The 21,759-nt window shown below is 39.2% G+C and overlaps 1 protein-coding gene across 1 annotated transcript; it reads right to left on the bottom strand.

The window, feature by feature from the left end:
• Positions 1 to 404: 404 nt before the first annotated feature.
• On the bottom strand, positions 405 to 20,138 carry LOC124286486 (ubiquitin-conjugating enzyme E2 U-like). Its single transcript, XM_046722864.1, is given in 11 exon segments — positions 405 to 1,251; positions 1,476 to 1,597; positions 4,968 to 5,011; positions 5,013 to 5,065; positions 5,336 to 5,515; positions 7,145 to 7,271; positions 8,838 to 8,935; positions 10,956 to 11,048; positions 12,486 to 12,570; positions 16,258 to 16,336; positions 20,021 to 20,138. Coding segments are annotated over 10 exon segments (1,002 nt in total). The 5' UTR covers positions 16,324 to 16,336; positions 20,021 to 20,138; the 3' UTR covers positions 405 to 1,117.
• Between the last annotated feature and the right edge of the window lie 1,621 nt (positions 20,139 to 21,759).

Raw genomic sequence — 21,759 nt, 5'->3', positions numbered from 1 at the left:
ATGCGAACTTGGAAGTTGTTAAAGATTCCAAAGATCAAATCCTGATTTAATCAGTACAAAGAAAGAATTCAGTGTACAGACAGTCGATGCAGAGAACCCCCAATTTGGTGTGTGTGTGTGCGCGCTCGTGCGTGTTTTTTTAAGAACAAAGTTACAAATGTCGCAAATTACTGCTAGTGAATTCTGAAATATGTCATACTTTAAGACTTGACTGGGTGAGACTTGTCAAACACAAGGTGACATCACATTGTATTGATCATATTATAGGAGGTTGGAGTATCAGGTAAAATGGGGGTCTAGATTCTTTTTGCAAAGAGGCTGTGCTACATTACAATAACACAGTATGATCATCTCTACTACACTGTATGTAGAGGCACAGAACAACAAAGAACATGACCACTTAAGACCATCTGAGTCCATATATTCTTTGGATACACTGCATTTTATGAAATGGCATACATCACATTTTATCATGTCAAATTTACAAAATACTAGTATCCTCTCGGATATCAGGCACATGGTATTAAACATACTATACACAAACTGAAATGTTTTTCTCAATATTCCTTAAACTTGTTATGGATGTGAACAGAACTTGTGAAAAATGTTCCATAGCAACAATGTATAGAAGGGTACACTTCCTTACTTTTCATTATCAATGAGCAATACATTTCATGAAGCAGTCTTCTGCATTGTATAGTCTCTTCACATAACAAAGAAGCAGGAGAGATTGGCTGGCGTATCGTATTCAACCTTTGTGGACTGGTTGTTGGGCAATCCAGTGTGTTACGGATAAAATAGGGATAACAATGACTTAAAACCCCACTCACAAACTCACTGAATTTATCTGACCAAACATTAATTCATCTTTCACAGTCAAAGAACACAGTTTTTCTAGCAGTATACATATCGATTTGTGATAGAGATGTGCACATTTATCACAGTTTTAGCTGTGGTGTACAAATAGAAAAATGCATAATATACACAATATCTATCACAGAGGAATCTGTGTTTTGGAAATGTTACTGAGTCTGTATCAACTTAATGCTTGGAAGAAGCCCATTAGGTACACACACTTGAATGTTTCAGAAAGACTTAGGTCTGTTGACATTTTATGTCATGTTGTGTCGATGGCTTCAGCATCTAGGTTGGCTGTCCAGGCCACCAAGTCATCCACCTCCTTCTCCCACGGCTCATCCTTAGGGTTGAGAGCAGGCAAGGCACTGTCCAATACTATGTCAGGTGCAGGAGCTGGAACAACAATTTTTCTCATGCTTCAAGATGATCACTGACACTCTTATGAAGCCAAAAATTCAGCTGTGGGTTTATGTCCAGAAACCATGACCAAAGATCATCTGTTAAGCAACACCATCACTGCTGACTCTCTGACTGACTGACTTACTCACTAGTTACTTTAATATATAACTATGGTATTAATAGCATCATAGCTTGTAGTTTGCCAACACAGTCCTCACTTGGAGATACTCTGGGAGGAAGATATATCTTCTTCATCCGTTCCAGTCTATTGAGTTTAGCTGCTTTCTCTTCCTCTGCTGTAGGTCTCATCCCAAAACGTCCATACATCAGAGCAGAGTGTCTGGAATAATGTCATAATTTGGAATGAAATAACACATGTAATGCAGTTGGGTAGCTGGTTGTTTTGAAACATACTATCCTTAGGGAATTTCTTTTGTTTCATAAAAAACAGGTCTAAACAGTCTTTTCCATGAACTGGTTTCAAAAGCAGCAACATGTTTTTATTCAAGGGGAAAAGACCAAAGGATTATAATTCTGAATTCCATTGTTTGCTCTTAACCTTTCAGCCTCACATCTGCAAAAACTTCAAAGGAAAATGTTTTTAGGTTAAGGTAATAACATCATTGCTTCAAGTATATATCACATACCGTATTATAAACTTTGAATATACTCATTATTCACTACTTATACATCTCTCTTCTGTTATGTGCAAGAACATAACTTTGGGAGGGGTGGGTGGGGTGCTGGTAGGTAGAGAGAGTGAGGTGTGTGTGTGTGTGTGTGCTAGAATAATACTTGCAGGCTTGACAGACAAAAACAAAGTATGATATTCAGACAAACCATCAATGTCATAATCTCCAATAATCTTTCCCCAGTATCGGGAAGCTCAACTGGTAGTTTCTTTGAATGCACTACAGGTGTTTTGTGGCGTAGGTGATCCACTATGTGACCCAACACACTAAAACCATGGATGCTGTCCATGTCATCTTCTGACATGTCCCTCAGACATGGTCCGATCTTTCAGAAGCATCTGTCTCTAATGGCTGCAGCCATGTAGGTATGCTGGATGCCATGGAGATCCCTTGTGGGGATAATCACCTGGGCTTTGTGTGGGATGCTGACCAGAGGATTCTGTTACATACATCTGCTGGCTGGTAGAATGAAGCACAAAGAGACGGTGTATCTGTGGACTCCAGCCATGCTGTTCTAAGTAGACTGTATGCATTCAAGGACAGTTCACCTTGCACAAGGCAGAGGAAATGTCATCTTCAGATCCTATTGTGCTGGCAACTGTTTTTACCAGCTTGCTCAAATGGAAGTTGAAGACATCAAATGCATTGATTTCATCAACCTGTGCCAGTATTACTAATGCAAGTAAAGGTGAGGTACATAGGGCTCCTGACGTAAGTGCTGTGGCATGATATAAACCAGCCTGTGGTAGAAACTTCAGTTATTGTTCCTGCAGTAGTCTGAAAACAAACAGCATAACCTGAAGTTCTGGCATATTGGAGACCTTCTGATCTCTCAGGAATGCCAACACAGTATTAATTAGGTGGCACCCTGTAGTCGTCATTGTCTGCATTAAACAGTGGTGAAGCTGTCATATGCACTTGTCATGCTGCAAACAGCATATCGGAAATAATCTCCACATTGCACAAACCTAGTAGATAATGAGCCTGAGGGTCTGCTTGGCCATCCATTTGGAGTACCGTAACCTTTCCTGTTCAAGATTTCCTGCTTTCAGTCCAAACATGCAGCATGAGCACTCTTGGAGTAAGGTGAGGCTGTAGCAGTAACCTGTAGGCTCCTTGAGGGGGCCTAAGATTGTATGGAAAGCCTGACTATAAACAAGTGGGATAAGTCCTGACTTGTTGATAACCCACTCCTCTGGAAAAGAGTTCCTCCATTGGTTGTGATGACCTATGTGAAGAAAACTAAGATACCTCCTGTTGCTGGTGTATCACCTGATGCATGGAGGATCTATGTGGGTGATATGTTCCTTGTTGCCATAACATCGCCTGAAGAGTCCATAAAGTAGTGTGAGCCTGGGTTAATGCCAGGACTTACCGGGATGTGGGCTAGACGGATCTCAAATTAATCTGATCATGGCAATCTGCCCACTTTATTCCAAGCAGTAGAGTGTAGTAGATGCCAATGCTTAACACGAGAGTACCTGGTTCTCTTCTACCATCAACTGCCAAAATGCTCCATGTTTAGCATTGAATGCTTGAAGTAACAAATTACTGCCTTTTTCAATGACACCATCGCATATAAAGTCTGTGTCAACATACTACCACATACATGGGTAGAAGTGAGAAGATTTACAGCTATGTCTGGGATTTGGACCAGTTAGTGAGTTAAAAGTTAACGTCACAAGGGCAAAATTTCAGCCATATCATGAAGAGAGAAAATATTTCGGAATAATAAAAAACCTAATTAAATGGTACAAAATCCTGTCATCAAAGGACTGTATTATCACATATTATTTAAACCTATCATATATGAGCATGTCCTGGACCAGGATTGTGCTACTTTGAGCTGGCATCCACTCAATGATATTAGAGTCCACCAAATGATAGTAGTTCAGGCAGAACAAGACTTCTGAGAAGGTCTAACAGTCTCATATGATTGGTGGGATGTAGACGCTGGTTGACATGATAAATGCCTAGGCTGAGCTTGACTCTAAACCCTCATGATGAACCTTGTATGATCAGAACAATTGGTCTATCCTCATGACGTTCATCAGACAACCTGTCACGTAGTAGGTCAATGCGGCAAACACCTCTCAGGTGGATGTGCTTCTCTGAGTGAGACTTCTCTAAGCAGAGCACCTATCAGGTGCCAAGCACCTCTTTGATGGGTCTCTTTGGCCACATGCCTTTTACTGTGCCAGCACCACCTTGATGGCTCATTTAGGGTAATCAAAAGAGTGTCACAAGACTGACTGCATCACTCCATGGTCAAGGAGCAGTAATCCACAGACTGGTAGTTATTGCAGACTTGGTCATCAGTGAAGATTCCTCTTTGGTGTTGTGAGGACTGCTGCTCTGGCCTCTTTCCCTGGACATCTTTAGACAAGCCCTGAAGTCTAAGAAACAAGGGGCAGACAACCAAACTCACTTAACTGGATCACAGGCTGCAAAACAGGCACAAGTCAAGGATATATTTGGCACATCTTTGGGTACCACAGGCAACAATATTTAAAGTGAAGTTCTGAAAGTATAGCACAATGAGAAAGATGTCAAAATTCTGTGTTGCTGATGTGTGTGTAATGCATAAAATACATAAATAATGCACTTAACTAATGTGCATAAATATGTTAGCAATATCTAACATATGTAACATACTTAAATATGTGGATATAGCATGAACTTACCTCCTGCAATACTCTCAAGCCAGAACAAAACCTGTCTAACAGCACTCAAAAGTCAAAATAGTGGGGAAACAAGGCACGTACCACTCGGAAGGGAAAAATTAACAATGTGCACAATACAACACAAGTGAATAAACAACCCAATTGTTCAAGAATAGGTTAAATAACCAGCTTAGCGGCAAAGGATAAGTTTCACAGCACAAGTGTTCATGTCAGCAAAACACAGAACTGTGGGGCATATGCTGGCTGGTTGGTGAGGGCAGACTGTATTAGGGTGAGCAGTTCCTTGCTTGCTTAGGAACTAGTTTTTCTGAATTAGGATGACAATGATACCTACTCCTGCATCTGTTTCTTAACCTGCAGTTGGATCTCTTCTGGGGGGAAGTCCCATATGTACTTGCTGCAACACTGGTTTGTCCCGGATTGTCTCCAACACTGTATCAGTAAACAATCAAATATCAACATTGTGAATCACCTTATGTTAGATACAGCATACGCACAATTTGAAATTCCCACAGTATAACACATAAAAAGGCTAACACCAAAAGTGCAGAACAGAAACTTCTAATATGAGTCTACTACTGTCTTCAACTGGCCATTGCTTATGTTTATAGACAACATCAAAAAGGAGTACAGATGAATTGAGAACCATTGGGATAAAACTGGCACTACAGGCCTACATTTAGCATATGAACAGGTACATACAAGGATTTTTGCTGTGATCTCTAGCCTTGGAAGTAGCCAAACCACACCATGTTGTGTGGTAGTCATCGAAGGAGAGTTTTGAGATGCGGGATGGCACTGTGCTGACTCGGGTGGATGGCTCTCCCTTCTTTGTTTTGGCATCAATGTCCACTTTGCTTTGAGGCTGAGGCAGCACTCCAGCTAACAACAAAACACATGAACATAAGGAGCCAGCAGAGCCACACATTTCAGTAAGAAGACCACATAGGGGCATTACAGTGAAAGTGAACAGGTCTGTTGGAATTTTGCTCAACATACAAAACATCAAACATTTCCCCTAAAAGATCTACAAATGGGAGTATTCCCCTAAAAGATCTACAAATGGGATATATGATTGTAACATGCGTAAACGGCAAAGTAATGGTCGAAAATCGAAAGGGAAGGTATAATACTTTAGTCCATCAAAGCTCAACGGTGAAAGAGAACTTGAAAATAAACATGGAGTTACTATGTACATTCAGTGAGCTAAGTTTTTAAAGCATATCTTTAGTCATGAAGTAAGGAATGTGTGTCTGTGTGACCTGTGTGATGAAACACAAAATGTAATCTTTACATCATTATCAACGTAACAAAGATACACACTAAGTATCCCTTCCTTTGATTACACAATGCCATTTAGAAAGTGGTCAAATGTAACATGTGTTATATTTGGGATTACACTTTCTTAGTAAAGTACAAATTCTAGTACTCCTTATGAGTTGAGCCCCATCCTGGATTCGAACTCACACCCTCAGAGTCAGGCACCTAATCACCAGCACACAAAGTCAGCCGCCTAACCCGCTCAACTACGTGGAAGTCGCGGTAGCTGAGCGGCTGACTTTGTTAGGCGGCTGACTTTGTGTGCTGGCAATTAGGTGCCTGACTCTGAGGGTGTGAGTTCGAATCCCGGATGGGGCTCAACTAAAAAAGTACTAGAATTTGTACTTTACTAAGAAAGTGTAATCCCAAATATAACACATGTTATATCCCTTCCTTTGGTGAAGCAGTTTCTGCTGGTATTATATTTCTGAAAAATTGTCAACAATTACAAAAATTGTACAAGTAATAGTGCCTAAGAGAAACAATAAAATTATCATATAAAAGAGAAACATAATAATGACAATCTACACAAAGTTCAAGCTTGATCATTGTGATAATAATAGTGTTACATATGGTTTCCAGATTCAAGCACAAAAGTAACCTCTGAAATCTACATTCAGAATTACATTGTGAAATCAGTGAATGACAAGATAAGATCAAAGAACAATCAATACATAATGTTTTAAGTGCATGTTTAAGTTCACAGTCTTACACATGTCAGGTAGGTGGCAGCAGCAAGTCACTGGTGCCAAAAGTCATGCACTCATTTTGTCTTGTCAGAATTCATGAAACCTGTCTCCACCCTTGGTTCCATATTTGTGTTAAAGTGAATTGGTTTTTACCAGATAAGTATTAAAATCCAAATCAAGTAGTCCTATCACTCCATGAAAGAGCAAGCCTGCCATGTTTGTTTACAGGGACCATGAGCATGAAATCTGTAACTACTTCCACCCCCAACAGCACACGCCATGTTATAGGCACCTCAATCATCGGACTAAAACTACAAATGCTTACAACCACCTCCACTGCCACCAACACCACTCATGCATAATAATATACATTTTCTTTTCTTTTTAGGAACCAAAAGCATGATTCAAAACCCACTGTATTTTAATTAATTTCCATGCCAGTCACTACTACATAATGGGTCTAAGGTTACACCTGTCTAGGCCATGCGGTTGTGACTCTTACCTTCCATCTGCTGACTGGCAGCAACACAGTCCTGCACCATCTGTCGGTAGGAGTGGGGCGAGTGTTGCACCATTTCCACAGCCTCCATATTCACAGCCCCAGTCAAACTTGGGTTGGACAGTAGTGACTAAGGAGAGATGAGTAAACATCATTGTCTTGCAAGTAATCATGTGCTGCAATTCATGTTCTGAAAATCCTCTTCAATGTCCTAGATTTCTGTTAGATTGTCCATTACCACATAGGGGTTGTATTTCTATTCACATATGGGGGCATTATTCTCCCTTCTGCCCAGTAGCCCTAAATGAAGCAAGTCTAGATTGCCTCAGGTTCTGAATCTCCCATCTCAACATGGGCTCCTTTCAGTTTAAATGGAATTATTGTTTCTATCAGAATTATGTTTTCAAAGACTAAGCATTGCCCTTGGGGACTGTCTATCTAATGACACATAGCAACTGTCTATATATTGATATGTAGGGTCTCTATATCTATTGACATGGAGGGATTGTATATCTATTGACACCCTAACGGGTATGAACAACAAAGTCATGGTGATGCTACACCCTAACCTGTGTGGTCAACAAAGTCACGGTGATGCTGTACCCTAACCTGTATGGACAACAAAGTCATGGTGATGCTACACCCTAACCTGTATGGACAACAAAGTCATGGTGATGCTACACCCTAACCTGTATGGACAACAAAGTCATGGTGATACTACACCCTAACCTGTATGGACAACAAAGTCATGGTGATGCTGTACCCTAACCTGTATGGACAACAAAGTCATGGTGATGCTGTACCCTAACCTGTATGGACAACAAAGTCATGGTGATGCTGTACCCTAACCTGTATGGACAACAAAGTCATGGTGATGTTACACCCTAACCTGTACAGTGTATGGACAACAAAGTCATGGTGATGCTGTACCCTAACCTGTATGGACAACAAAGTCATGGTGATGCTGTACCCTAACCTGTATGGACAACAAAGTCATGGTGATGCTGTACCCTAACCTGTATGGACAACAAAGTCATGGTGATGCTGTACCCTAACCTGTATGGACAACAAAGTCACGGTGATACTACACCCTAACCTGTATGGACAACAAAGTCACGGTGATGCTGTACCCTAACCTGTATGGACAACAAAGTCATGGTGATGCTGTACCCTAACCTGTATGGACAACAAAGTCATGGTGATGCTACACCCTAACCTGTATGGACAACAAAGTCATGGTGATGCTGTACCCTAACCTGTATGGACAACAAAGTCATGGTGATGCTGTACCCTAACCTGTATGGACAACAAAGTCATGGTGATGCTGTACCCTAACCTGTATGGACAACAAAGTCACGGTGATACTACACCCTAACCTGTATGGACAACAAAGTCATGGTGATGCTGTACCCTAACCTGTATGGACAACAAAGTCATGGTGATGCTGTACCCTAACCTGTATGGACAACAAAGTCATGGTGATGCTACACCCTAACCTGTATGGACAACAAAGTCATGGTGATGCTACACCCTAACCTGTATGGACAACAAAGTCACGGTGATGCTACACCCTAACCTGTATGGACAACAAAGTCATGGTGATACTACACCCTAACCTGTATGGACAACAAAGTCATGGTGATGCTGTACCCTAACCTGTATGGACAACAAAGTCACGGTGATGCTGTACCCTAACCTGTATGGACAACAAAGTCATGGTGATGCTGTATCCTTCCTTCCACTTCTCAAAGTTATCCAAGAAGTCAATGCAAGGCCTGCCTGTGATCATGTCAACTGAAACAAAGGTTTTATAGATATACATGTACCATGCATATAGATCAAGGGATTTTAGTGTCATTTGTCATTATTAGCAAATCCAAATAAAATACAAGATATTCTAATTCATAAGTGCTAGTGCACAATATTCATCTAATCTCACTGCCAAATACTGCTGCTATAAAATGAATGTATCCTGCTTAATTAGTGCTGGTTATCGCTCACATTATGCAGATCGATAGTTAGAGCTCAGTAATTGATCAATAATCATATGTAATCATAAACCTCACCACCAAACTCATGTGGGCAATAACAGGACATAATCATAACATTGTGCAAATTAGACAGGCACCAATAAATACCACGATCAAGGTGAGGTGAGGTGAAATGGGGTTTAACGTCTTGCTTGAGAATAGTTCGCTCATATGACGACGTGCATGCGTGTGTATGTGCGGCTGCTTGTACTAGCCAAGACTTAAGCTGGTTTTATAGTGCTAGCCCACTGAGATACCATGCCGCAGTGAAGCATGAATACCCCACTCACACACATTATACTGACTCCGAGCCGACCAGTCCTTGTTGTACCCATTAATGCCGAGCGCCAGGCTTGGACCAACAAGTACCATATTTTAACGTCTTTTGGTATGACACGGCCGGGGATCGAACCCGCGACCTTCCGCTCTCCAGGCGGACGCACCAACTACTACAACAACCACGATCAAGACAATCGAGGATACTTCCTGTTGAGACACGCACTCAAGTATATTGTTTACATTGCAGCTTTACGAGTAAGGAAACTGCATCAATTGTTTATGTGTTGATTTAACAAACACAACAATAAGAAACATACTTTCTAAAGTTTAATTGGATGTTTCATATTTTGTGAAGACTGATTAGTCTAAAGAGGTCATCGATAAACGCTGACGCAAGCAAGATTGATTGTATGATTGATAATCAATCCAGCACTATGCTAAATCCAGGTATCCACCATAAACAGGATTTCAAAGTTTGTGCACAAGAAGTCCTATGTTTGGTCTTAAGGTGTGTGAAACGAGCTGTCTGACAACCAATGTTTAGCTTTAGAATTCAAAAGGTGGAAACCCGACTGACAGACAGATGAATGACAAATAGGCAAACAGTCATCACAAGTTCCAGTCACTGTGCTCAACTGGACATGTATCAGGGGAGACTAATAATGCCTGAGATTTACTGCAGAGTACGTTTAGTATATCCCTAAGAGTTCACATTATTAAGCATAATACTTTCAATTGTTAAAGGCTGTATTTGTCGAGAGAATTCAAGAAAGGAAGTCACAATCTCATGATGAAAGATGATCTAAGACTGCCATTACTAAGGAAACTGTTAACAAAATACATGATATGTTAATGAATGATAAATGAATTGCCTGACGTCAGAAAGCCAATAAACCAGAGATGTCTTATGAGAGAGCTGAGAACATTCTGAGGACAGAACTGGGCATGACAAAAGTTTAAGGATACTGGTTTCCATGACTTCTGATTCCTGATCAGATATGCCCCAGGTTCATCATCTCTCATGACAATTTACATTGTTCTAAAACAAACCAAAGCTGTTTTGGTGAGCTATTTCTAACCATCTATTCACCACTATGAGTTCACTACAATCAGTCAGAGACTAATACAGGTGGACTTCCTCCAGAAGAAAGTTCAGACTGAATTAAGCTGGGTGATTAACGCAACTGTGTGAGAACATCAAAGCTAAACATTATGTGAAAACTCAAATAGGTGTGCTGTGCCCAGGGGTTCATCTAGGATTCGAAACTCAATGCCCTTATCAGGTAAACTTTGAAACTCTGTTGAAGATTAATCAGTTTCTGGCGTCATTGTTCAACTTTTTACACCATTAAAGGGGCTTATGCTGAAAAATAACTGGCAACCAACAACATCAATTCAGACCAACATAGTGTGATTTTGATTCTTTCAGTAAGATACTCACTGTACATTGCTGTTAAGTACGTTGAGCTGCATGAGCTATTATATGAACTTAGTAAGATACTCACTGTTGGGATGGAATGGGATGGTATGAAAACACACTTGTGGTGGACGGATGTTGTAGTTCTCATCAAATTTGATGTAGAGACGAAAAATTCCTCCTAATAAATGGAACCACACCAAGACTTGGGTCAGAGGTGAACAATTGATTGAGAGCTTGTACTTTGTTCTGATAGGTTTGCATAACCTATTGCATGTTTCTATGCACTTATATATTAGCAGTTCTAAAGGACACTGCTAATAGTGAGTTGAGTTTTATGCCGCACTCAGCAATATTCCAGCTATATGGCGGCGGTCTGTAAATAATCGAATCTGGACCATACAATCCAGGGAACAGCAAGAACATCGATCTATGCAATTGGGATACGATGACATGTGTCAACCAAGTCAGCGAGCCTGACCACCCGATCCCGTTAGTCGCCTCTTACGACAAGCATGGGTTACTGAAGATCAATTCTAACCCAGACCTTCACGGGTCCCACTGCTAATAGCTAACACAGCAGTGCTGATGCAGTGTTAAACAATAACCACTCACTCACAGTTTATAAATGTCACTCCTAGTAAACAATAACTACTCACTCACTCATTCACTCACACTCATAAACATCATTGCTAATAAACAATAACCACTCACACTTATAAACATCACTGCTAATAAACAATAACCACTCACACTTATAAACATCACTGCTAATAAACAATAACCACTCACACTTATAAACATCACTGCTAATAAACAATAACCACTCACACTTATAAACATCACTGCTAATAAACAAGAACCACTCACACTTATAAACATCACTGCTAATAAACAATAACCACTCATACTTATAAACATCACTGCTAATAAACAATAACCACTCATACTTATTAACATCACTGCTAATAAACAATAACCACTCACACTTATAAACATCACTGCTAATAAACAATAACCACTCACACTTATAAACATCACTGCTAATAAACAATAACCACTCACACTTATAAACATCACTGCTAATAAACAATAACCACTCACACTTATAAACATCACTGCTAATAAACAAGAACCACTCACACTTATAAACATCACTGCTAATAAACAATAACCACTCATACTTATAAACATCACTGCTAATAAACAATAACCACTCATACTTATAAACATCACTGCTAATAAACAATAACCACTCACACTTATAAACATCACTGCTAATAAACAATAACCACTCACACTGCTATAAACATCACCACTAATAAACAATAACCACTCATAACCACTCATACTTATATAAACATCACTGCTAATAAACAATAACCACTCACACTTATAAACATCACTGCTAATAAACAATAACCACTCACACTTATAAACATCACTGCTAATAAACGATAACCACTCACACTTATAAACATCACTGCTAATAAACAATAACCACTCATACTTATAAACATCACTGCTAATAAACAGTAACCACTCACACTTATAAACATCACTTATAAACGTCACTGCTAATAAACAAAACGTTTATTTATTTTAAACGTTCGCATACCTTCCCATAAGGTGTCCTTCAAACCTTTGATCTTGGCAGCCCATTCAAATACATTATCTTCATTCAGAGGAAAAACTTCAATGCCCTGTAATACAAGAAATATTAACTGCTACAGGACCATATGCTGTCCTATCAGATCAAACTTATTAATGAATGGCGAAACTATTAAAGAAGTTTATAATCATAAACACTTAGGTATAATACTTCAAAGCAATTGTTCTTGGAAAGTACATATAGGTGACATGATAAAAATAATAAGTCCAGTGATCAGATTGAAATACCATTTATCTCGGAAAACGCTAAATACTATACATTTTGTATATAAGTCCTTTATCTCACCACTTTTAGATTACTGCTGTCATATATGGGATAACTGTACGATTGAACAGGCGATTTTACTGGAAAATTTACATTTAGACGCACTAAGAACTATATGCTGTGCAGCTTGTGGCACCAGTCATGATAAAATATACAGGGAAACCAATTACAGCACACCGAAAGAAAGACGACATCACTCTAAACTCATAATTTTCTATAAAATGTATCATTTTCTGACTCCTGATTATCTGAATGATCTTGTACAAGGTAGAGCAACAAAGCAACTATAATCTTAGAAACAGTACTTCCATTCAAGCTATCAATGCAAAGATACTCTCAATCATTTTTACCGAGCATGATTATGTCATGGAATTTATTGCGCGATGAAGCTGTTAATGCTACTTCCCAGAATCAATTTAAAACCATGATAAACCCAACAGAAACTCACAACTACTTTGATTTAAATGTTGGGACTAGATTTTGCCAAATCATCCACTGTCTGTCTCAAACACAGACAGATATAATGTATAAGGCTCGCGGTATGTGTCTGGCTCTGATGTGGACGTGAAGAGGGTTAACATTTGAAAAAACTAGATCATTAGATCCATCAGGATACACCACACCACTGGGGTGTTGTCTGAGTGTATCATAAGAGTGGACAGTTGCAGGATGCAGGACTAATAGGAGACAGCTTGGAATACTGCCTTGAACGTCTAGTAGATGAGCAACCCAGCCTTGCAGAGACGCATTGACAAACAGATGATGCCATGAACAGAGTTGAAAAGATTCTGTTGCAGACTTTTGAAACTATCATTCACCACTGCAGATGTCAAGGTCAATGATGCTGGTAAACAAATCATGGATCTGATACCTGGACGTAGGAAAAATGGATTGAGTGTAGTTGTTGCTGTCCACTGATAGTGAGAGATTGAACTGGCGTAAGCAGGCCCAGGAGCTCTTGCCACTGACATAGTCAATGGCACCTGATACTGTACCCTCTTACCCCTGTCAGGGAACAAACGTCTTCCATGTTGAATACAGCCCTGAGGTATTCTGAAGTTGCTGCGTTGGAGCCAACTCGGACTGAAGATCCATCCCAGCTCAGGCACACCCATGATCCATAGCATAGCTGCTTGAAGGTGCTAACATTGGTGATCCGACATGACGATCAATGGTGTGCGACATACGCATCATAGGAAAGCACACATAAAAGCTCCAAGCATCATCATTGAGACAGGTACGACAGGTTGAAGAAGGATCGACAAAGTAGTGAGGTGAGGTGAAATTGGGTTTTACGTCGTGCTTGAGAATATTTCGCTCATATGACGACATGCATGCGTGTGTATGTGTGGCTGCTTGTACTAGCCCAGACTTAAAGGTCACATGCAACGTAAAACACAACTTTGCAGATTCTGATACCTTTCGGTATGGACTTACCGAAACAAATCGTCAAAAATGCGAATTCAACTTATAAAGTTGAAAAATAACGCGATGAAAAAAAACGCGCGAAATCGGAGTTCAAACGTTTCACTAATTTTCACCAGACTTTTTTGGGGAAAACGGGTTTCAACAGCTGGGTTGCGCTCATAGCACGTGCGCAGTGAAATAGGTTCGCGCAGCTTGGAAGCGGGTTGTCGGGTGAATACTTTCGGTGAAGGCTTTGGTGTGAGCTATTTTTCTAATGTTTTGTTGATATCTCACAGGCTGAGCTTTTATATGTTATGACAGTAAATTAACTGTTTATATAATTTCACCACACGTTCTTCTTACCGAGTCACTTTCTCAGTTCGATACTTAAAAGCAATGTCATTATTTAGCGTTGACAGAATTTCTAACTGTGATATAGATATGTCGTTGTCACAGACAAAACTCAATGTCTTGTTTTATTGACATCTGTGTGTCTGCCTGCCTGTCTGCTAATGACAATATTCAATACACATTGGCTATCACTGACCACATGCAATTTGAACTTAACACCAATCAGGCTATACACCATAAACAAAATGCATTGATTTATGGCCCGAGTTCGGTCTCTGTCACATTATCTAATTACACAGACAGGCAGGTGTGATAGTTGAACACATGACATGTTATGATGTCTGTTGATTGCAAAATGTTATACACAAAAAATGAGCATGTATTTACAAAACCCAACATCTCTATATATACACACACAATGAGCCGTGAAGGCGGCATCTGCTAATGAACCAGCCGTTACACTTGAGTGCACACCCACCCGCTCTGACTGGGTTCGGTATCCCGGCTGCTTCGTTTCGAGGGAGGTAAACCCAAGTACAAAATATTGCACTTTTGATTTGCGTTTATACGCTTATAATTTTGTTTATTTGTTTTTTCATAATCAGCAATGCATATTATATGTCATGAAGAAGTGATAATTGTGTTTTAATTATGTTTGATTTTTTGGTTGCATGTGACCTTTAAGCTGGTTTTATAGTGCTAGCCCACTACCGCAGTGAAGCATGAATACCCCACTCACACACATACTGACTCCGAGCCGACCAGTCCTTGTTGTACCCATTAATGCCGAGCGCCAGGCAGGGACCAACAAGTACCATATTTTAACGTCTTTTGGTATGACGCAGCCGGGGATCAAACCCGCGACCTTCCGCTCTCTGGGAGGATGTTCTAACCACTACACCACGGAGGCGGTCCCGGCAAAGTAGTGTGAACTGATGTCATTAAAGTGTCTTGTCTGGAGATCGTAGAAGGTAGGGCTAAACCAGGTATGTAAACAGGATCATTGAATGTAGTTCGATTGACAATCCAGGGAATACCAGGTGAACTGGAAAATCGGGTAAACGAACTCTGATCTAGGATCGAATGCTGTAGGATCGTAGACAAAACAAAAAAGTGATCATCAACAGACGTCAAATTCCAACTGTAAAATGATTGAAAACGACAGGAAAGACAAAGGGATTGTAGAGACATAAGGGTATTAGGGACGGGGTCAGAGGAGGTTGAGGGAATTATAGGTAGCAGAGAGGTCGACAATGTTGGGACCTGGGTCAGTGGAGGATCTGTGATCTCAGGCTGCTAAGCAGTGAAAGACAAATGGTCTTTGGTCAAAGATACAGCAGAGAAGCTGATTGACAATCAAAAGGGAATAGGGATCCTGAGGCCAAGGGTAATGAAGGGAAGGATGACCTGAGAGCTGATCCAAGAGAAAACATCTTACATCTAAGGGAATGACAGGTAGAGATTAACAGAGCGAGGGCAAAAATACAACAAACAACATTAAATATCATATAACTAATTTGGACATTCTATATTGTTTTACAAGTTTTCATTTGACAGTTTGGGTGTGATCTTGTTCTGGAACTATTGAGTTGGCACTTGTGGATAAATTTCATATTCACAACTCCCAAGTGAAACACCAAATCAGACATTTTGTATAATAAGTCATAACTATATTCTGTCTACAGGAACTACATACCCATGGCCCTTTTGATGTCAAACTGTCAAATTCTTTCTCAATCAAGAGATGAGCTCTTGAGTACATTGTGCCTGGACATCTGAAATAGTTGATGAAAACAAAATGTGAAAAGCTGGTAATCTTGTTATGGAGTTATTGTGAGACATTTCAATAGCTTACATCCTGACAAGGCATTATCTCAGTCAGTCCCTCCAAACTGACAGAAGTTTATTATGAAAAATAAAGTCTCCTGGTCCACTCTTGATTACAGGCCAGCTTGATATAGCTCGGATACTGCAGACAGTGTTTAAAGGTCACATAAACCCTAGGGGGTACAAATACATAAATCACTAACTGGCATCGTTATAAATGAAACCCCGTCATTAAAACTACTCATTTCGACCTTTAATTGACTTAAATCGACCTTTTTGACAACAGTGCACAATTCTCACCCGCGAACGAAATTTCAACCAATCAGAGCGGCGCGCCTCTGTGACGTCATATGAGGAATACCTTTGAGAGCAGATGCAGAATTCATCTACATTTTAGGGGGTAAATTATCTTGTTTACAGGCTTGTATAAACCTGAAATCGTGACAATTGTTGTGGAAAATGAAAGCTATATGTTCTCACAATCTACTGTCATTTAATTTTGTCTCCTGCTTTGCCTAGTTTCCGAGTTACAACTTGTTTTCATAGACGATTCTGTCAAAATTGATTGGTGTCGTTAGGCTCTATTTGTATAATGACTGATCCAAATTGATCCCATTTCTGTGTTGTTTTACCTCGATATTTAATCATGTCATGTAAAAATCTGTTTGTATTCTCAAAACAGTGTCGGCCCATAAGTTTTCACATGCAATACAGCAATTAATACTCCCTCGTTGTAACCCGTGTTAGGTGGTATAAACCTACACATTTTACTTGTCATCATTCACTTGATGGTCAGTTAATGAATTTATAACAGGTATAATTAGTGGTAACACACTTAGATTACCCGACAAAGGTTCCCATTTGGCATTTCTTGTGTCTGGAGTAAATATTCAACATTATAAACATCGATCAAAGGATTAACCGATAACACGCTGATTGATTAATTACTTTTATCTTACACAGCGGAATTGTCAAAGGTAGTGTTTATGTATGTAGATTTACTAATCTATACTGAATACACTCTGTCGGTGTCGGTGTCTGCGTAAAAACAACGCCCTTCTTTCAAAGGATTAACCGGCAATACATTGATTGATTGCCCATTATTGGCTAACTAAATTACTGTTTTTAAAGAAAGGCGGACATTATGCAATTAGTTGCCAGGTGTGCTATCTTGGGTGACCAATGAGACTATACACCAATACCTGAAAAGATTTATCACTTTTTCGTATATTAAACTGTTAAAAGACACATCATTTGGAACAGTTTTGTGGATATTGATGGATACATTCCTCGAACAAGGTAATGGCCTGATATTGTTCCTATAACTTTAATCTGTTTTAATTTTAATATTTGCATTTTGTTTTATTCATTTGTCGTAGCATTCAACAGAATCATTGTTTTAGCCGTGAAGTGTAATGAGACAGACAACATGCACTAGGTGTGTGTGCGAATTATGATTCACATTGGCAAACTATAAAATGTCTAGATATTACAGTTCTGTTATAAATTCACTATAAGTATCAGCAGATCGTCTGCTTTTTATTTAGTTTCAAAATGCATACAAGTGTGATAATAAACTAATTAGGATTATAAGACCAAATATAAAGGCATTACATTGACTAGTATCTACATACTGGTGAGTGGACATTAACCATGGGAATGTAGCAAGAAATTTATCAGCGCAGTATTGTGACTTCGACCCCCACCACCGGCTTCCGTGGAAGAAATCGTTATGTTATAAGTTGTGTCATGCAAAATCCGTTTGGTTATGATTCCAATACATATTTAACAACGAGTAGAAAGTAGTCTTGATTTTCTAACTTGATGAAAACAAACTATAATCTCATTAATTCTAACAGATTTTTTATTTTTAAAATGAAGCCCTGTCGGGGAACATCCGCCAGTCTGAGGATAAATGGTATTTAGGTTTGTTTTCACCGAGTTCTAAAATCAAAACTACTTTCTACTGGTAATAAAATATGTATTTTATTGATGGCCAATAGGATTTTGCATGACATAGCGTATATCATAACAATTTCTCTGGCAGCTTAGGTGGGTGTCAATATAATACTACTTACAATATTATTGTTATTTTGACCACAACCTCACTTCCGAGGAAGAAATCGTTATGTTACAAGTTGTGTCATAGAAAATCTTTATGGTCATCAATCATATACATATTTTACTACAACTAGTAAGTAGTTTTGATTCTTTAACTTCCATGAAGCAATCTGAACACAAGTAAGATATCGTTTCAGGCTTCCACAACGCCTTTAAACCGACTCACAAACATTACCCATTTAGCACGAACTGCAGGGTCCTGTGGAAATCTGTGCATGGGGACACCATCGCCCGACCCTAGGAGCAATTGGCGACAAAGCAACGATTCGGCATGTAAATTCGTTGATGTCGAGAAATCATCAAAATGATGAGCGTGCTACACATTTTCTATACAACTAACTGAAAATCGTTCCTCATATGACGTCACTGCAGTGCTCTGGCGACAGAGTTATGTAACCTGTCTGTGGTTTCGTTGGCGGGCGAGAGGGAAGCAGGCGACTTTTTGGCCACTTTTAATCGCTCGGTATTAATTAACCACAAGTTTTTAAAGAATAAATTTGGTGTTCCGCATAAGACTAACCACAAATCTTTCATATGTAATGGTTAAAAGAGTAACAAAAAACAAAGTTTAGTGGTTCTTTAACAACAATCACAGCCTTACATCTTCTGTGGTAAACAGTTTTGCTTTCAATTCTAGTGGGATCAAAAAGGTTGACGCATATGCATGGCAGGCTCAAAGTCAAAGGAGTTGTTCTAAAACAACTGTGTTAATTAAACAAGTTAAATGTTATATAACCTCTTGTAAGTATTTTTGGTGAAAGGAATCCAATTTTCTTGACACATCATGCTATTTTCAGCTTTGTAGGATCATCTGTCAACAGCTGCCTGGTTTTACTTACTTTCATGTTATTAACAATCAAACCATCTGACACATAAATGAAACAATTTCCCTAAATATTATCATACGTTTTCGGATGGCAGTGCTTACTGGGGCTGTAACATCGTGGGGTGTTTGCATCACACAGACATTGTGAATTCTTAAATACTGGCTTGTGTTTAGGATCATGTTAAATTGTTATCTTCTATAAGCAAGTGACATGGTTTACAAATGTTTCTGCGGTAACCAAGACAACAGATGTTCTTTAGTGTCTGAAAAACTATAACACGACTATATATATCAGACATTTGCATCACATCAAATTTGGTTGCCATATTTCAAGAGAAGGTATTCATGCAGCAAAATATAATCTCATCTAGGGGTTGCCAAACTGGTAAAAAAATGAGACTGAACGATATGTACGTCAATATTTGTGTGTGTACAGGCGAAACTGGACACTGTTTGGCCTCCCAATGAGTTTTAACTATATAAATACGTAAAGAAACAGAGTTAAATTTCCTGATGATTCTAAGGAAATGATGAAGATCAATATTTTTTCAAGAGTAACGATGTATTTCTTTACAGGGCGATTATTATTACCACCTGTCGTTTGCAACTTCGGGAAATTAATATGAATAGGAGATATCGTAATGAGCTACTTCGCGGTTGTTATTCATTCTAAATACTATCTCACCAAAAATGTGTCGACGCCTATGGGGATCCGAACTCATCAGAAATACACGAAGTTTTCCTTGTCGTTACTTTCCTATCAGTCGTATTGTTTAACTTCACGACGGGCATCTACGCATGCGTGATGGTATCTTCCTTTCAGCTCAAGCTGGGCTCCGACTTCAGCTAACGAAACAACGCAACGTTAATACACCATGGAACCAGTCAAGTTAACAAGCACCTGCCAAAATTGTCGTCTGCTTGCAGCAACTAACGCTAAGTTTATGTGATTGTCAATGCGTGATCTATCTGGCGTATTTGGAATACAGATATGTATACAATACACATGGGAAACGCTTAAACGATATATTTTATTTAGTTGTTGCCAGGAATGCTTGTAGATAAGTGAGTAGATGCTCAACGACGTGTAAATATTCCAGAATATACATTTAATAATAATAATTAAATGCAAATTGGACATTCAAAGACTTGATTCCAGAATGGCCAATTTGAAATATTAGCCATTTTAGTGTGACTGTGTCTGACTTATACAACGTGGCAATTTATCCGACATACGTGACGGTGTTGCATTATCGTCAGTCATAGTGTATGGACCTTCCATATGATAAGTGATTAACCTAGTACAAGTCGGAAAATATCTTAGAACCCGAGTAACTAAAAAATAGGTACACTCGCGTAACCTTGATTCGTGGATATAAGGGAAGTGCGGCGAAATAAGGTTACGGTTCTGTACTGAAAATAAACACTTCACAAAGGAGTGAGTGAGTTTAGTTTTACGCCGCAGCTATATGGCGGCGGTCTGTAAATAATCGAGTCTGTACCAGACAGTACAGTGACCAAAAGCATGAGTATCGATCTGCGCAATTGGGAACCGTTGACCTGTGTCAGCCAAGTCAGCGAGCCTGACCATCCGATCCCGTTAGTCGCCTCTTACGACAAGCATGGGTTACTGAAGATCAATATTCTAACCCGGACCTTCACTGGTAACTTCACAAAGGAAATGTAATTCATGACCCAGTGTTGGATATGTCAGTAGGTTAATGTGAACCGATCAGTAGCCCAGTCTAGTAGTCCTTGATAGACGAACAATCATATTAATGTTAAGATACAGGAATTCCTTCCTGTTCAGTAGCTATATATCAATGTATATCAAAAAGGTCGGTGCCCATGTAGCCACCTTTCAATTAACAGATAAAATTAAGTACATACATACATACCATACATACATACTACCATACATACATACATACATACATACATACATACATACATACATGTATGTATATCATACACCAAGGCATTGTCTCTGTGTATGACGGAAATGTTAGAGTAAATTTCATACGAACATCAAGTTTGGTTAAATTACCACTTTGTGATGCTCAGAGAGATTCTTAACCCAATTTGTATTTAATTATTATATACATACATACATACATACATATATATATATATATGATATAACTTATGGCATTTGCACGACTATCAACTACTGCTTCTTTGAGAGGCATTTTAGAAGTTGTATAGATGAAGGAAAACCAAGTTCTATGGATATTCAACTTCTTTATTGCAATGAGTGCGACGTTTCGGTGAATAGGTACTTACACCGTATAGGTACCTACACCAAAACGTCACACTCATTGCAACAAAGAAGTTGAATATCCATAGAACCTGGTTTTCCTTTATCAACTACTGTATCATTTGTAACGACGGTTCAGGTTAGCTCCTTCATCTGGTGAATACCGA

Source organism: Haliotis rubra, unplaced genomic scaffold, assembly GCF_003918875.1.
Source record: "Haliotis rubra isolate DU_JTF1 unplaced genomic scaffold, ASM391887v1 Scf110, whole genome shotgun sequence".
Taxonomy (NCBI): domain Eukaryota; kingdom Metazoa; phylum Mollusca; class Gastropoda; order Lepetellida; family Haliotidae; genus Haliotis; species Haliotis rubra.
This window is presented reverse-complemented; position numbering and strand designations above follow the sequence as displayed.